Source organism: Dermochelys coriacea, chromosome 11 (genome assembly GCF_009764565.3).
Source record: "Dermochelys coriacea isolate rDerCor1 chromosome 11, rDerCor1.pri.v4, whole genome shotgun sequence".
Taxonomy (NCBI): Eukaryota; Metazoa; Chordata; order Testudines; family Dermochelyidae; genus Dermochelys; species Dermochelys coriacea.
Window position 1 is genome coordinate 77,634,850 of NC_050078.2, and position 16,865 is coordinate 77,651,714.

At 51.9% G+C, this 16,865-nt stretch overlaps 1 protein-coding gene across 2 annotated transcripts in view; it reads left to right on the forward strand.

Annotated features, from left to right (window-relative positions):
• The window catches only part of COL6A2 (collagen type VI alpha 2 chain), a 52,711-nt gene that overhangs the window by 462 nt on the left and 35,384 nt on the right, over nucleotides 1-16,865 (forward strand). For both annotated transcript variants that reach the window (XM_043505794.1, XM_038421831.2), the window contains exons 2-6: nucleotides 4,312-4,455; nucleotides 9,011-9,609; nucleotides 14,331-14,351; nucleotides 15,981-16,046; nucleotides 16,799-16,852. In XM_043505794.1, coding sequence (XP_043361729.1) covers nucleotides 4,341-4,455; nucleotides 9,011-9,609; nucleotides 14,331-14,351; nucleotides 15,981-16,046; nucleotides 16,799-16,852 — 855 coding nt within the window. In that variant the 5' untranslated portion in view covers nucleotides 4,312-4,340. The remainder of the gene's footprint in view (nucleotides 1-4,311; nucleotides 4,456-9,010; nucleotides 9,610-14,330; nucleotides 14,352-15,980; nucleotides 16,047-16,798; nucleotides 16,853-16,865) is intronic.

A 16,865-nucleotide genomic window follows, 5' to 3' on the forward strand; every position in this document is an offset into this window, starting at 1 on the left:
AAACAGATGGATATTTCACTTATCTCTCTGAGCTGCTCGATAGTTCAGGAATTTACATGTGTGGATGTTTTGGGCAACAAACTCTTTTAGGATTAGAATAATTGTTAATGAGGCCGCTTTCTGAAGGAAAGCTTTTTGGGAGAGATTCTACAGTCTGCAGTCTCTTATATAGGCACTCAAGTTTCAGGCATCGGGGCCAAGGAGCTAGTAAGTCATTGTAAAACTTGTTGGGCCAAATTAATCCCTAGTGTAACTCCATTGAAGCCAGTGGCATTATCTGAGGGACAAACTTGGCCCATTGTAGCAGTACCAGAATGTTGATGCTGCTACAAAGCCTGAATTATTAGACCCAAGGGCGGCTCTTGGACTTTCAACAACGCACGAGTACAAGATCCTCTTTGCTTCCCACAGAAATCGGGCGTTTTGTTCTGTTGAATTTCACAAGCGTGTCTATTTTCTGCAAAGAGGTAACCAGCAGGATTTGAACAGGGCTCAGTGTTATTGCTAGAGTACGCGTAACTTGCTTTGTTCGGGCTGATGGTTTTAAGGAGTGTACTCTGATTTCATGCACACTATTTTAGCTGTGCACAATGAAATGTGCATGTGGCTGGTTTGCTAGTACTGCAATGCCAGCAGTTCGCTGATGGGAGTGGTTAACATGGCAATATAAGCCATCCTCTGCAAGAGGTGCCGTTTCTGCACAAGTGAAAATGGCAACCAGGCTGAGATTGTTCCTCCCTCACAAAATGACATTCCCAGGCCTCTTGCCACCTCCTTCCCGTGCTATCTGTGCTGGTTGAAGTCCTGTATTGTTTGCAGTAGGACAGACATGGTACAGCTGGGTACCAGGCAATGGAGGGGAAGCCTTTATAGTGGGTGATCTGCCTGGGAACCGACAGTGAGCACTACGGACTACGGAAAAGATCTAAGCAGATTGTTTGTTTGACACATACTGAAACGACTGGCACCTGCACTGAGTGAGCCCGGCCTGTGTGTGCCTGAGTGCAGAAGGCAGGCATTACAGATGGAGGCACAGATTTCTCCTAGTCTTATCTGACTTGATTTTCAGAAGAAACCCTAGTGCCTTGGACAGAGCTAGAGCGGATGCTGCCTTTGTGACTGCAGACCTAGGCACAGGTGTCAGGGTTGTACCCGAGATCACGTACTCCAATGCACATGTCTTGTTTCTCCACACACTCAACACAACCCATAGCCACTGCCATGAAAACCATGGGCCTGGGTGGTTCTCCGAGAAGGAATACAGGGTGTGAAACTTTAGTGTACATTTGCCATTGGTGAGATAATGCACATGGGAATAGCTCTCTTCCTGTAAGCAAAACACAACTCATGGCATTAACTCAGCTTCTTCCGTACAGTGTTAGCCCAGACACTGGGGCTGGGACTGGTTTGCTCAGGTCTGCTAGGGGCACCTCAGGCAAATGAGATACACGGGACTCTCTCAGGGATGCCAAGTAGATCTTCAGTGTAGGAGGTACACAAGATGGGGATACCCAACTGTGAGAGCTGGGAGCATCAGCAGGTGAGAGAGTGGACCAGAGTGGTATGGGGGACCCTGGCTATGCAGGGAGGTTCTGGGGCACTGAGCTGGCCCTTCTGGCATGCTAGGGGATCTGCAGGCTGTCTCCACTCTCAAGGATGGGACAGAAGGTCTGTCATGTCTGCTGGCTGGCGTCCCGCTGGTCTGTGAGCAGAGGGAATCTGTACCCCTCGTTGTGAGATTACTACCACATTTCACTGGACTCCACACTCCACCAGGCAGAGTCTCCCTTCTGTTGTAGGGAAGGGCAGCAGGGACAAATGATTGAATGATCTCATCATGTGCAACAAGACTTGTGGGGGAGGAGTTCAGGGAAGGGAGAGGTGTCTTTCCATTCTGCCTGCAAGCGCAGAACTAGCGGGCTCCTGCACGGCCACTGTCCTTGCCAGGCCGCTGCATGGCCATTAGGGCGTGCTGCAAACAAACAGAGCAACCTAGGACAGGTGCGGATGGGTGAGCTCCTGGGCTCACTCCTGTGCATTGCTCCTGCACGCACCCCCTCAAGTCTCCATAGATCACTTGGGGTGAGGCCTGAACCACATGCAGGGAGAGAGTCACAGCACAGGTTGGGGCCTTCTGCGTCCGCTGCGTGGACATGAAGCCAGGGCTGGCGAGTCCCCAGGGCTGCTCCCTCCTGTCTCTATCACCAGCAGGGACATCACACTTCTGACTCCCAGACTCTGGAGGAGGGGAGGTCAGGGGAAGCTGTGAGAGGGTCCCCTCATGGACTCTGCTGAATCACTCCCTCAGCCCCCGCAGGCCCATGAGATCAGTGGGGGGCCACTCCCCATCATGCCAGGCTATCCAGGACACCCTATGCAGGCCAGAGTAGACAATACTGTCCAGGCAATACAACCTTCCCTGGGCACCTGTCTGTGGGGCTGCCTGGAGGACGGTCAGTATGTCCGTCCGTCGTCCCCCCTCTCCCCCGCTCGCCCACACCTCCCCAGCTGCCCACTACCTCCATGTGGATCCTGGACTCAGCAGAGAACCCTCCACGGGATCCAGGGGGAAGGCAGGGGACAGCGCCCAGCCAGTGACCGGCGGTCCTGTTGGCATGTAGGCCTGGGGACCACACTGCCCCCATGGGAGGCTGGGGGAAGCAGATGGAACGGTACCACCTGAGATGGGGCGGGGGTGGGTGGGAGCTGAGATGGGGTAAGGACCCCGGCTGCTTTAACTGCTGCTCATACAGCGACTCTGATGGGAGCAGGCCAGTCCCAGAGGAAACCTCTGGTTGCAAATGCCAGGTGGTTTGCCCTGGGCTCTTGGGGGGCACAGAGGAGAGGGCTCTGGGTACACACCAGCAGCTCCAAGCCAGCACTACTCTTCCAGTAGCATCATTCCTCCTGGTGCAGAAGAGGCCGTGGCTAGCGGAGCTTCCCCGCCCCACGCTGCTAGTGCACCCCAGCCCTCTGCCTCTCGCCCTTCCAGCAATCTCTCACCATGCCCACCCCTCCTTGGAGTCTCCAATAGGAGGCAGCAAATTGCCATGGGAGGCCCAGGGATAATCAGCTAATTCTTGAGCCAGCCTGTTCTCCAATGACTGGCCCCAGACTGCACAGCAACATCCTCCTCCACGGCTGCAATCCTCACCTGTCTTTGTTGTTGGGAACCTCGGATTCTCTTGCCTAGAAATGACTGTTCGGACCGGGGGCTGCTGAGACCCCATGGAAGCCCGGGAGCTGTTAGGAGCCAGCAGACCCTAGCTGCACTTTTTCTGCCTCTTGAGCCAACTCCAAGTCCTTGGTTCTCTGAGTGCAGCTGGACGTCAGAGGGAACCTGGCCCTTTCCTGCAAACTAAACAAACTGGGCGCTGATTTTGCTTTGCGAGCACAGCTTAAGTCTTTATTTAATAGGTGGATGCTCTTTGAATGCTGGCTACAGTCCTGGGGCTCAGGATGGGGCCCAAAGGGCTGAGGGGTAATACTGGAGGATTTGGGGGGTCTCAGAATGCTTGGCACATCTCTCAGCCGAGCCCCTCAAGCACTTTGCAGACATGACTGTGTTTTCTCAGCGCCCTGCTGGCAGGCAGGAAGCTATGGCATGGGATCCCGATTCCCAGGTGAGGAAATAAAGGAACAGTGGTTCAGTGACTGGCACGTGGCCAGACAATGGCTCTGATGTTGACTCACATCCCTGTGAGTCAGGAATAGCCTTGTTGGACCCAATGGCATGACACTGGTGGAACCAGTGTGAATCTAGCGAGTCAGTGCAGTCAGGACAGCCTGACTCCCACGTTGCTGCGCTGGCCACTAGACCCCATCCCTTGGAGCAACATGGGCTGGGGAAGCAACCGCCCATCTGGCATAAGGTAAAAGCTGCTTAAAAACAACTCCCAGCCACACTCCAAGAAGAGGGGTGTTTAAAATAACTTAGCTGGATTAGTTAGACCTGAAACCTAACTGAGAGTCCCCGAGGTACAGCCACTCTGTGATGAATGTGGGTGGAGCCGCGCTCTGGCCTGCACAGAGAGCACTTTGCTTGGTGGGTCACTACTAGCTTTGCCCTGTGCTGTGAATTGTAGATTCCAGGCCCCGAAGATCGCACTGTGATCATCCAGTCTGCCCTCGTGCAGAGCACAGGCCAGGGGACTTTGGGAATTAATTCCTGTGTAGACAAGGGTACTATCAGAGAAACATCTGCTCCTGATTTTAAAATGTCCAGTCGCGAAAGCCAAGCCCAACTCTTGGTAAGTTGTTCCAGTGGCTAATTGCCCTGACTGATCCTGGGCTCGGTTTGTTCTCCTGCAGGAAGCTGAATGTGAAGTGGCGTGGCTGAGATGCCGCAACCAGCGTTTTTTGCCGTTCTTCTTTGCATGACGCTGGTTCCCCTCCAAGCTCAGTATGATGAGGACGAGTTCACAGCCTTCAGTCCTCACTCAACTGCCTGTCCAGGTACCAGCAGGAAAACTTGTCTCTCTGCTTCTGTCCTCTGTATTTAGTATGAACATTGAAAACTCCCCTGGGTTCAGTTCTAAAGGCTGCTCAGAGGGGCCACACTGTGGCATCTCAGAGCTCACTGCTCCTTTACACTGGCTGAAAAGTACCAAGCCCCGAGGAGCTTCCTTGCCCTGTGGGTGGGGCAGGGCACACATGCAGCTCCCATTTCTGAGGGATGAGCTGGGGCACGTATGTCTGGGCATAAGCAGCTCAGTCTGGAGGGGTGGGGGAATCTCCCAAGCTTTTAGAAAGGAAGCAAGATCCGTGTCAGGAAGTAAACTGGTCCTGTCACACACGAATGAGAGGGGCAGATACTGGCTCAGACTTGACAGATGCGGGGGGCAGGGACCGGGTGGGTATGTGTGAGGGAGGTGGGATGCCATCGTAGATAGCTCGCTGGGCCCAGTTTGTGTGTACGTTCTTTGTTACCATTGAGACCCTCCCCGCACCTCCCTCCCAAACCCATTCTAAGAAGTCATTGTAGACAAAGCCCAGTGTAGACAAAACTGGGTGATCGGGCCACAAAATAGCAGATGAAATTCAATGTTGATAAGTGCAAAGTAATGCACATTGGAAAACGTAATGCTAACTATACATATAAAATGATGGGGGTCAAAATTAGCTGTTAAGAGCATAAGAACAGCCATACTGGGACAGACCAAAGGTCTATCAAACACAGAATCCTGTCTCCCAACAGTGGCCAATGCCAGGTGCCCCAGAGGGAATGAACAGAACAGGGAATCATCCAGTGATCCATTTCCTGTTGCCTAATTCCCAGCTTCTGGCAAAGAGAGGCTAGGGACCCCATCCCTGCCCAGCCTGTGTTATGAGAAGGAGTAAATAACACTTCCTTAGTTACTTTCTCCACACCAGGCATGATTATATGGACCTCTCTCATCTCCCCCCTTAGTCATCTCTTTTCCAAGCTGAAAAGTCCCAGTTTTATTAATCTCTCCTCATACAGCAGCTGTTCCATACCTCTAATAAGTTTTGTTGCCCTTTTCTGAACCTTTTCCAATTCCAATGTATCTTTTTTGAGATGGGGCGACCACATCTGCACGCAGTATTCAAGATGTGGGTGTACCATGGATTTATATAGAGGCAATATGAGATTTTCTATCTGCTTATCTATCCCTTTCTTAATGATTCCCAACAGTCTGTTCGCTTTTTTGACTGCCGCTGCACATTGATGATTTCAGAGAACTATCCACAATGACTCCAAGATCTCTTTCTTGAGTGGTAACAGCTAACTTAGACCCCATCATTGTATATGTATAGTTAGGATTATGGTTTTCAATGTGCATTACTTTGTATTTATCAGCATTGAATTTTCTCTGCCATTTTGTTGCCCAGTCACCCAGCTTTGTGAGATCCTTTTGTAGCTCTTTGCAGTCTGCTTTGATCCCACTTTGTCTGTCTGCTTTGATCCCCCTTGTCCACATGCCTTTTGACCCCCTCAAAGAATTCTAGTAGATTGGTGAAGCGTGATTTTCCTTTACAAAAACCACGTTGACTCTTCCCCAACAAATTATGTTCATCTCTGTGTCTGACAATATTGTTCTTTACTATAGTTTCAACCAGTTTGCTGGTACTGAAGTCAGGTTTACCGGCCTGTAATTGCTGGGACTGCCTCTGGAGTTTTTTTTTAAAAATGGAGTCACATTAGCTGTTATCCAATCATCTGGTACGGAAGCTGATTTAAATGATTACGGACTACAGTTAGTAGTTCTGCAATTTCACATTTGAGTTCCTTCAGAACTCTTGGATAAATCCCATCTGGTCCTGGTGACTTATTATTGTTTAGATTATCATTTTTTTTCCAAAACCACCTTTAATGACACCTCAATCTGGGACAGTTTCTCAGATTTGTCACCTAAAAAGAATGGCTCAGGTTTGGGAATCTCCCTCACACCCTCAGCCGTGAAGACCGATGCAAAGAATTCATTTAGTTTCTCCACAATGGTCTTATTGTTCTTGAGTGCTCCTTTAGCATCTCCATCATCCACTGGCCCCACTGGTTGTTTAGCAGGCTTCCTGCTTCTTATGTACTTAAAAAAATTTTTGCTCTTACTTTTTGAGTCTTTGGCTAGCTGTTCTTCAAATTCTTTTTTGGCCTTCCTAATTATATTTGTACACTTCATTTGCCAGAGTTTATGCTCCTTTCGATTTTCCTCACTAGGCTCTAACTTCCACTTTTTAAAGGATGCCTTTTTGCCTCTCACTGCTTCTTTTACTTTGTTGTTTAGCCATGATGGCACTTTTTTGGCTCTCTTTCTATGCTGAATTTGGGTTATACATTTAAGTTGTGCCTCTGTTATGGTGTCTTTAAAAAGTTTCCATGCAGCTTGCATGGATTTCATTTTTTGTGCTGTATCTTTTAATTTCTGTTTAACTAACTTCCTCATTTTTGTAAAAAGAAAAGGAGTACTTGTGGCACCTTAGAGACTAACAAATTTATTTGAGCATAAGCTTTCATGAGCTACAGCTCACTTCATCGGATGCATTCAGTGGAAAATACACCGGGAGATTTATATACATAGAGTACATGAAACAATGGGTGTTACCATACACACTGTAACCAGAGTGATCACTTAAGGTGAGCTATTACCAGCAGGAGAGTGGCTCCCAACTAAAACCTCTCCAATGCATCATCAAGGATCTACAACCTATCCTGAAGGACGACCCATCACTCTCACAGATCTTGGGAGACAGGCCAGTCCTTGCTTAGAGACAGCCCCTCAACCTGAAGCAAATACTCACCAGCAACCACACACCACACAACAGAATCACTAACCCAGGAACCTATCCTTGCAACAAAGCCCGTGGCCAACTGTGTCCACATATCTATTCAGGGGACACCATCATAGGGCCTAATCACATCAGCCACACTATCAGAGACTCATTCACCTGCACTTCTACCAATGTGATATATGCCATCATGTGCCAGCAATGCCCCTCTGCCATGTACGTTGGTCAAACTGGACATTCTCTACGTAAAAGAATAAATGGACACAAATCAGACGTCAAGAATTATAACATTCAAAAACCAGTCGGAGAACACTTCAGTCTCTTTGGTCACTCAATTACAGACCTAAAAGTGGCTATCCTTCAACAAAAAAACTTCGAAAACAGACTCCAACGAGAGACTGCTGAATTGGAATTAATTTGCAAACTGGATACAATTAACTTAGGCTTGAATAGAGCCTGGGAGTGGATGGGTGATTACACAAAGTAAAACTATTTCCCCATGTTTATCCCCACCCCCCACTGTTCCTCAGACATTCTTGTCAACTGCTGGAAATGGCCCACCTTGATTATCACTACAAAAGGTCCCCGTCCCCGTCCCCCCCACCCCCCGTCCACTCTCCTGCTGGTAATAGCTCACCTTAAGTGATCACTCTCCTTACAGTGTGTATGGTAACACCCATTGTTTCATGTTCTCTGTGTATATAAATCTCCCCACTGTATTTTCCACTGAATTGAGCCACTCAAGAGAGAGATCTGGGAATCATTGTGGGTAGTTCTCTGAAAACATCCATCCAATGTGCAGCGGCAGCCAAAAAAGTGAACAGAATATTTTTGGAATCGTTAAGAAAGGGATAGATAAGCAGACACAATCTCATGTTGCCTCTGTATAAATCCATGGTACGCCCACATCTTGAACAGTGCGTGCAGATGTGGTCGCCCCATCTCAAAAAAGATACATTGGAACTGGAAAAGTTTCAACAAAAGGGCAACGAAAATTATTAGGGGTATGGAACGACTGCTGTGTGAGGAGAGAGGAATCAGACTGGGACTTTTCAGCTTAGAAAAAGATGACTAAAGCGGGATATTGCAGAGGTCCATAAATCATGACGGGTGGGGAGAAAGCAACTAAGAAAGTGTTGTTTACCCCTTCTCATAACACAAGAACTGGGGGGGGGTCACAAAATGAAATTAATAGGCAGCAGGTTTAAAATAAACAAAAGGAAATATTTCTTCACACAACGCACAGTCAAGCTGTGGAACTCTTGACCTTCACAATAACCTCTGTCAAAGACTATAACGGGGTTCAGAAAAGCACTAGATAAATTGATGGAGGATAGATCCATCAATGACTATAAGCCAGGATGAGCAGGGATGGTGTCCCTAGCCTCTGTTTGCCAGAAGCTGGGAATAGGTGACAGGGGATGGATCACTTGATGATTCCCTGTTCTGTTCATTCCCTCTGAAGCACCTGGCATTGGCCACTGTCAGAAGACAGGATACTGGGCTAGATGGACCCTTCTTCTGACCCAGTGTGGCTGTTCTTATGTTCTTATGATGTGGTTTCTAACCAATAGCCATTTCCATGATCCATCACTATAAGCACCTCCAGGGGTGTTCCATGTGCAGAAGGGATAGGTCTGTGTCGTGTGCTCCCACACAGTGTGTGCTCACTGCTCTGTGGGGTTTGTTCCTGCCCAGTCTGATGCCAGAGTGGCACACTCAGTCCCATCCTGATGCTATCTGCCCCGTTGTCTCCACACAGAGAAGACGGACTGCCCCATCAACGTGTACTTTATCATTGACACCTCGGAAAGCATTGCCCTGCAGACTGTGCCAATCCAGAGCCTGGTGGAGCACATGAAGCAGTTCATCCAGGCCTTCATCAGTAAACTGGAGACCGAGGTCTACCAGAACCAGGTCTCCATCACGTGGAATTTCTGGGGACTTCACTTCTCAGACGTGGTGCAGATTTACAGCACCTTGACCAACAGCAAGGACGTGTACCTCACCAGGCTGAATGCCATCAACTACATTGGTCGGGGCACGTTCACAGACTGCGCAATCTCCAAAATGACTGAGCAGGTCATGAGCCATGCAGTCCCTGCCGTAAAATTCGCTGTGGTCATCACCGACGGCCATGTGACAGGCAGCCCCTGTGGCGGGATGAAGATGCAGGCCGAGAAGGCCCGGGATGCAGGGATCAAGCTCTTTGCAGTGGCCCCCAGCCAGAACATCTTCGAGCAGGGTCTCCGGGAGATCGCCAACCTCCCGCACGAGTTGTACCGCAATAACTATGTCACCACCAAGAGAGGTGCCATCGAGGTGGACGAGGACACGATTGACCGGATTATCCAAGTCATGGTAAGGGACGTTGGCTCACACCAGAGGGCGCAGGTGTCAGGCCGATGTGTCACATGTAGGGATGCAATAGAGATTTTGTCAGACTGGGCTGCTGGGACAGAGGCACTGGGGACTAAGGACAGGCGATCCAGGGGCTTGTCTATACACAAAAGTTGTACTGCTCTGACTGTACTGGTACAGATAGGCCAACAAAACCCCAAGTGGATGCAAGTGCTTATGCCAGTACTGCTTAGTCTGTGTACACTATGGGGCCTATACCAGCATAGCCGTCTCGTGTAGATACAACCTTTGCCAACAGAAGGAGCCTTTCTGTCAGCACAGGAATGCCACCTCCCCAGACAACATTGGCACGTTGGCAGAAGCACTCTTCTGTCAACATAATTGTGTCTGCACTGTCGGCATAGCTACGGCTGTCGGGGTGTGTTTTTTCACACCCGTAGCTATGCCGACATGACTTTTAATTGCAGACCAAGCCTTACTCCACAGGGGAATGAGGAGAATAAGCTATACTGGTATAAGCACCTTTATACCAGTAAAACTGTGTCCACGCTAGCCAGTTGTACCACTCTAACCCTCCCACCTGTTAGCAGAATGAGTAAATCAGTACAAAAGGCGCGTGCAAACCAGGCCTGGCCCGGACATTGAGCACCGTTGAAGCAGCTGGCGCACACAGTTTAATAAGCTGATAGTAAATATTTTGGGGGGAAGCTTGTGTCAGATCCCGCCTCCCTCCAGACAGTCCATCCCAAGGAGAGAGATTATGATGGACCAAGTCGTTGCCTTTTATCATTGCCACGTCTGTGTTCCCTCCGTATACCCTAGAACCCTCGTAAGCCAGACTTGAGCCACCAGTTTTATGGTGAATTACTTTACTTCATAATGTTAGAATTGGTGCCAACACCTCTTTGTGGGAGGAGGGGATGTAAACAGTCGATCTGCAGTTCACCAGTAGCTCTCCTGGGTGAGGAAGGTTAGCTCCTGAAACTGGCATTTTGTCACTCTGGGAATGGCAGAGTCTCCACTGCTCTCCGTTTCCCTCTATTCGGTATAGGAGTCGGGGTGAAAAGAAGCTCCACCCCCAATCCTAAATCCCTCCCACAACCTCTCGGAGCAGGATGTCTCTGCTGGAGTGAAATGAAGTAGTTAGCCAGGCTGACACCTCACGGAGTTCTTGCCGCCGTGGGATGAAAAGGTCAGTTCACAGTGACCTGAGGATAGATGCTATCGGTCTCTCTGCATGCTCAGGAAGACCCAGGGCCGGTGCAACCACTAGGCGAACTAGGCGGTCGCCTACGGTGCCAAGTGATTGGGGGCGCCAAAAAGCGGTGCCCTGGCTCGGCAGGGAGGAACCGCCTTCCGGAGGCACCGGAGAGCCAGAGTGGCGGCTTGCGGCAGCAGCGAGCCCCAGCCATGGAGGCGCCGGCGCAGCGCAGGGGGGCAGCAGCCCTGCAAAGGCAGCAGCACTGCTAGTGGGGCACAGCCGCACCCCCTGCCCTCCTGCAGCCAGGCTCTCCCCCCGGGGGCTCCTGCAGGCTGCAGCAGAGGCATGTGGGCGGCGGTCCCCGTGCGCCCCCCGGCTCCCCCCTCGCCGCGCTCGGGCTCGGCGGCTCCTGGGCGTGTGAGCCGCCTCCACCGGTGCCCCTCCCGCTGCCTCAGCAATCAGCAGGGAGGCGCTGTGCGCACGGGTGCCCAGCAGCGTGTTTGCCTCCATGTGGAGCCAGTGTCTGACCAGCATGGGCATGGTCAGGGGAGTCCCGGCTGGGGGGCAGGCAGGGAGCGGGGGGAGGGGTTAGATGGGTCGGGAGTTCTGGGGGAGCTGTGAGGGGGCGGGGAGAGGTTGGATGGGGCGTGGGAGTCCTGGGGGTCTGTCTGGGGGCGGGGGTGTGGATAAGGGATGGGGCAGTCAGGGGACAGGTAGTGGGTAGGATCCTAGGGGGGCAGTTGGGGGGGGGGTCTCAGGAAAGGGCAGTCAGGGGACAAGGAGCGGGAGCGGTTTGGAGTTCTGAGGGGGGCAGTCAGGGCGTGGGAAGCGGGAGGGAGTGAATGGGGTGGGGCTAGGGAAGGACTCTTCCCCCCCCCATCCTCTTTTGTGATTGTTGAAATATGGTAACCCTAGGTGAGGGAGGAGCCGGGGGGGGTGCATGGGGGCCGGCACCCGCATGCATCCGCTGCAGCCTGCAGGAGCCCTGCGGGGGGGCAGTGCCAGGCCACAGCCTGGGCAGAAGGGGCGGGGGGCACGGCTGATCCCCTCTAGCAGCGCCACAGCCTTTGCAGGGCTGCTGCCCCCCTGCGTCGCGCCGGCTCCTCCGTGGCTGGGGCTCACCGCCCCTGCAAGCAGACACTCTGGCTATCCAGCGCCTCCGGAAGGCGGCTCCTCCCTGCTGAGCTGCTGCATCGGTCCAAGCCCGGCAAAGCCAGTGAGTGGACTCGGGGCAGGGGCCACCGGGCTGGGGTGGGGAGGGGAGGGCTCACGGGGGGGCTGTACACCCTCCAGGGGAGTTCAGGGGGCAGAGGGGGGGAACCTGGTCTGGGGGAGCAGCCCCTGGGCACAGCTGGCCCCTGGGCAGGCAGGCCCCTGGCGTCTATAAAGGCTCGTTGAGGTTTGTCCTTCAATGAACCAATATGCGGGAGGTGGGGCACAAGGTGGAAGTTTCTCCTAGGCTGCAAAATATCCTTGCACCGGCCCTGGGAAGACCTGGACTCCTTGTGCAAGGCAAGCTCTCTATACCAAGATAGGTAGAGCACTATTAGCATTTACAGTTAGGTTCTCTCCAAAGCCATAAAGGGCGAGAAACGTTCAGGTGCTGAGCTCCCTCCAGATCTGACTTCAGTGACAACAGCAGATACTGAGCATCTTTGACAACCAGGGCATATTTTTACAATGGCAGCTTCGCTATTGCAGCAGCTTATGAAGTGTTCAGTGGGCCGGCCACCTACTCAGATGCATGCAGTTAAGAACATGCATATGTGTCTGCAGGCTCAGGGTCTGACTAAAAAGTTATTGGTAAACTTCCTTAGGATTCTTACTGGTTTCATGTTCAATTCTTAGTTAATTCTTTCTTTGTTTGCAGTGTCTGAGTCTCCAACCCAGCAAACACGCTTGTACTTTACTAGGAAGGCTACAAACGTCCATAAGTCTTGAAAGGGTCAGGGCCCAAATTTGCACAAAATCAGTGTGCCCCCAAATGTTAAGCTTCTCTTCCCTCTTGGCACCATATTGCACTAGATGTGATAGATCAGTGTATGCAGTCTAGTATTTAAAACTACAGTCTTACAATCCACTTCAACTCATAACTAACAGCCCTTATTTTCAGTGGAAACACCTGATTTTCATCAGTGCCAAGTACCCAGGAAACTCATTCAAATGCCCAAATAATGAATTAGGAGCCTAAGTTTAGGACCACTTTAAAAAAAAATCTTGGTAAACAAAGTCTATATGAGAGAGAAGGTGGATGAGGTAATATCGAGCTCAAAAGCTTGTCTCTCACCACCAGAAGTTGGTCCAATAAAAGCTATTCGCTCACCCACCTTGTCTCTCTAATATCCTGGGACCAACATGGCTGCCACAACATGGCATAATTAAGTTCATGGATGTTTTGTTCTGTCCAAGTATTGTCTGATAAAAATCCATCCTTTAAAACCTTATTGGCGTAATAACACTCGAAGGCCTGTCCTGCAAACGCTCATGAATGTGCTGAACACTCAGCATGGGAGTCACTCCATTGAAATCGCATACTGCAACAGAGGGGAAGGATGGCCTCGTGGTGATGGCACTAGCCCAGGACGTGGGAGAGCTGTGGGGGTCAAGCCCTGGCTCTGGCCCAGATTTGCTGTGTGACCTTGGGCAAGCAACTTCACTTCTCTGTGCCTCAGATCCCATCTGTACAATAAGAACAACAGCCGGCCCTGCTCACGGGGAGGAAATCCAGTACCAATTGTGAGGTGGCCAGTTCCTGGGGTGACAAGGGCTAGAACATCTCAAAGGACAAAGCTGCAGTGACAAACACTCTCTGTTCCTAACCACCAATAACTGGGAAAAGGGGCCAAGACCTTGCCTTTCACTGTCACTCACTGAAAACACAGGGGCAAAACTTGACCAGAGCTTTCAATACAATCCAGTTCCCGGCCCTGCCTCCTCAAAGCTCACACATGTGCTCAGCTTTGGGCAGCTTGTGCCATCCCTTTGACTGTAGCAGCGCTATGCACAGTGCATAACATTACACCCAAGTGCACGTCTCTGCAGGACTGGCCCTACGGCCCCAGCTGGGGAAGGCGAATGTACTGCGCTCTTGCATTCTCTATGGTTTAAAATGTGAACCAGTGAGAGATGCTACCCTACATGTAAACTAAAAGGAGACGGAGCGAGTTAGCCCTTCTCTTTCTTGAAAGGGGCTGTCTCTGGCCCCAGGCTGCAGGCTATTCCATCCAACAGGCCTGGGCTCATACAGAACAATATGCAGAATTGGGGCCTTTGTCCTTGGACAACAGGATCCCAACCTCTGTGTCAGAAATCGGAGTAGTGGCACCTCTGTATCTCACACCTGGGACTGAAAGTCACCATTGCTTGTTACTATGGTGCTTTTAAACCATACAACTACTGTCTCCCGCTTTCCCTGCTCCTAATGGGGCGTGCCAGGACTGCCCAGCTCCAGGAGGGGGAGGCGCTCCAGGTCTCTTCATGCTTTTTTATCTAAATGATCTGTTTTCTCTCTCTTTCACAGAAACATGAAGCCTATGGAGAGGTGAGTGAACAACACCTTCGCGCAGCTTGCTCACTCCAATGAAATTGGATTGCACCACAGATGAGTAACCCTGATCCTGCACTGAGCTCCATGCAGCTGGACCCCTGCACCCATGTGGAACTCAGTGTGGGGTCAGGGACAAGGTCATGTTGCCTTTTAGTTAAAGTTCCTGCCCTAAATCCTAGGTTAGTTTTGCTGAGCGTAAATAAATAGCTGCTGTGTATCCAGAGGTGGCTGCATTACAATGCTGGGCATAGTGATTTCTGCCTATATAAAGTTTTGTGAAATGTTTCTGGCTCCTTCAGGCTGGAAGGAAATATAAACATATATGAGATTCTGGGTTAGAAAACAGCAGCAGGACCTAGCAGCCTGCATCATCGCCCTGGAGGCTGCAAAATCACCATCAGATGGAAGAGGCAGACAATGCTCCCATGAGGCTATTTAGTCCACTGTAATGGTTTGTTTTATTGAACTGCTTTGGGGAGTGAAAGAACTTAATGATTCAATGCTCAGGTCAACTCAGACCCAGATCTTTCTCACTTCTTTATTGGTTCAACTCTCGGGGGGTTCAGCTCTGTGGGTGTGGATAGTATTTAAGTACCTTAGCTGGCTTTTATACCTCTTATAAAGACCCCTTAGGCCTACTGGAGCAAATCAGTGGCTGCATTCCTGCTGTAGAGACAGCCCAGCTCTCAGCTGTAACTGCGCACATGGAGGCCCAACTTGGAGATCTTTGTTCCAATAACACAGGCTGTACGGCCCCTCCATTAATTCACTTCATGTCTCCTTGGACCTCTAGGGGAGAACATGCCATTTTCCTGCCCACTTTCCTCAGGCAAAATCCCCAGGCACTTTGTGGCAGTTTTTCATGAGAAGAGCTGGCTGAGACCATAGCCTCAGATATCCTGCCTGGCTGCCCAGAGCAGAGGGCAGCAGCAGACCCAGCCCTTCGATACCAGCAATGCCCATTATAGCACCGATTGATTGGTCCCCAGGCCTGCAGAGGAGAAAGGAGTAAAACTGTGCAAAGGGGTCTCAGCGGCTTTCTGTTTCAGCTGGTGTCTAGCCTCACCTATGCTCCCGTTGTCCGTTTATCTGCGCACACAGACGCACAGGAGAGCTTCAGATGCACGAGGCCCCAAAGGGCACAAGAACTGCGCAGAGATGCTCTTTAAACCCAGCCAGGCCAGAGCACAGTTAAGGCTAAGCGTTAACAGTCCCTGCTCCTCAGGGCTACCCCTAGCCAGGCCAGGATTTGGGGGCTCCTGGCCGGTTCCCTCAAGGCCTGTGGGAGCGGAGCTAGACCGACGCTGTGCGGTGTCAGCATCCCAGCCACAGTGTTCCCTCGGGCGCTCCCGGGGCCAAAACTCGGTGTGTGCCGGGCCCAGGCCTGGAGCTCCAGGCTGGCTGCAGAGGGCAGGGCCCATGCACAGAGCAGCAGCAGTCTCGGCCTTCTCGCTAGCCGGTGGGCACAGCGAGGTCCGCATCTGGGGGCTGAGAATTAGGCTTCTGAAGGCCCCTAAAGGCTACCCGCTGTTTCCATTAACTCTGACATCCTGGCCTGGTTCTCCACCTGGCTTTCCCCACTCATCGTGCCGCATGCCTCATGTTTAATCTGGTTTCTTTCAGTGCTACAAGATGAGCTGTCTGGAGATCACAGGCCCGCCTGGGCCCAAGGGCTACCGGGGGCAGAAGGTGAGTGACACTGGCCTGGTGGACAGGAGGGGCCATGCTGGGTGAGTCTTTCGACTGGGCTGGGCTTGGAACTGGGCGATGACACCAACCAGCCAAGCCCTGGCTGTCACTACCTTTGCTGACCTGCAAGATGCAAACCCCACAGCTGCAGCCGGGCCCCCCTTGGCACATGCTGAGGCACTGCCTGGAGCAGAGAGAGGTGCAGGAAAACCAGCCCCCTGCAGCGTCACAAACCCAGCACCACCCCACTCTCGCTGGGGACCCCTCGCCACACCCAGTAACCGCCCCTGCCCTCTGGGCTCTAGGCTCACTCATAACCACACCTGCAGGCTGCCCCAGACCAGGCTCCTGTGCTGACCCTGACTCCCCCTCTCTCCCCAGATGCCCCTTTCTTCTTCCCCTCCCCCACTCCCAGGGTGCTCAGGCAGTACCCCTCCCCTGGCACACTGTTCTCCCCAGGGCAGGGCACTGCAGCCCCAGCCAGGCCGCTCTTTACCCGGGGCTAGGCCACTCAGTGACGGGCAGCTGTCACACGCTCAGCTGGGCTGCATAGTCCCTCCCCCCCGAAGCAGAGCTCTGAGTCCAGATTGTGTCTGTCCCTCTGGTTGTCCATCTCCGGCACTCCTCGGCGCTGAGCCCAGCCCACTCCACTCTGGGCCTGCCGTGCCTCTGGGGGAGAGGGGCCCGCACACGGTGCCCTCTGCTGACCACGAATGAAAAGTCATGGTGCTCTTTGTGTGCTTTACTTGCAGGGTGCGAAGGGGAACATGGGTGAACCAGGAGGTCCTGGGCTAAAAGGGCGACAGGTGAGTGGTGTAA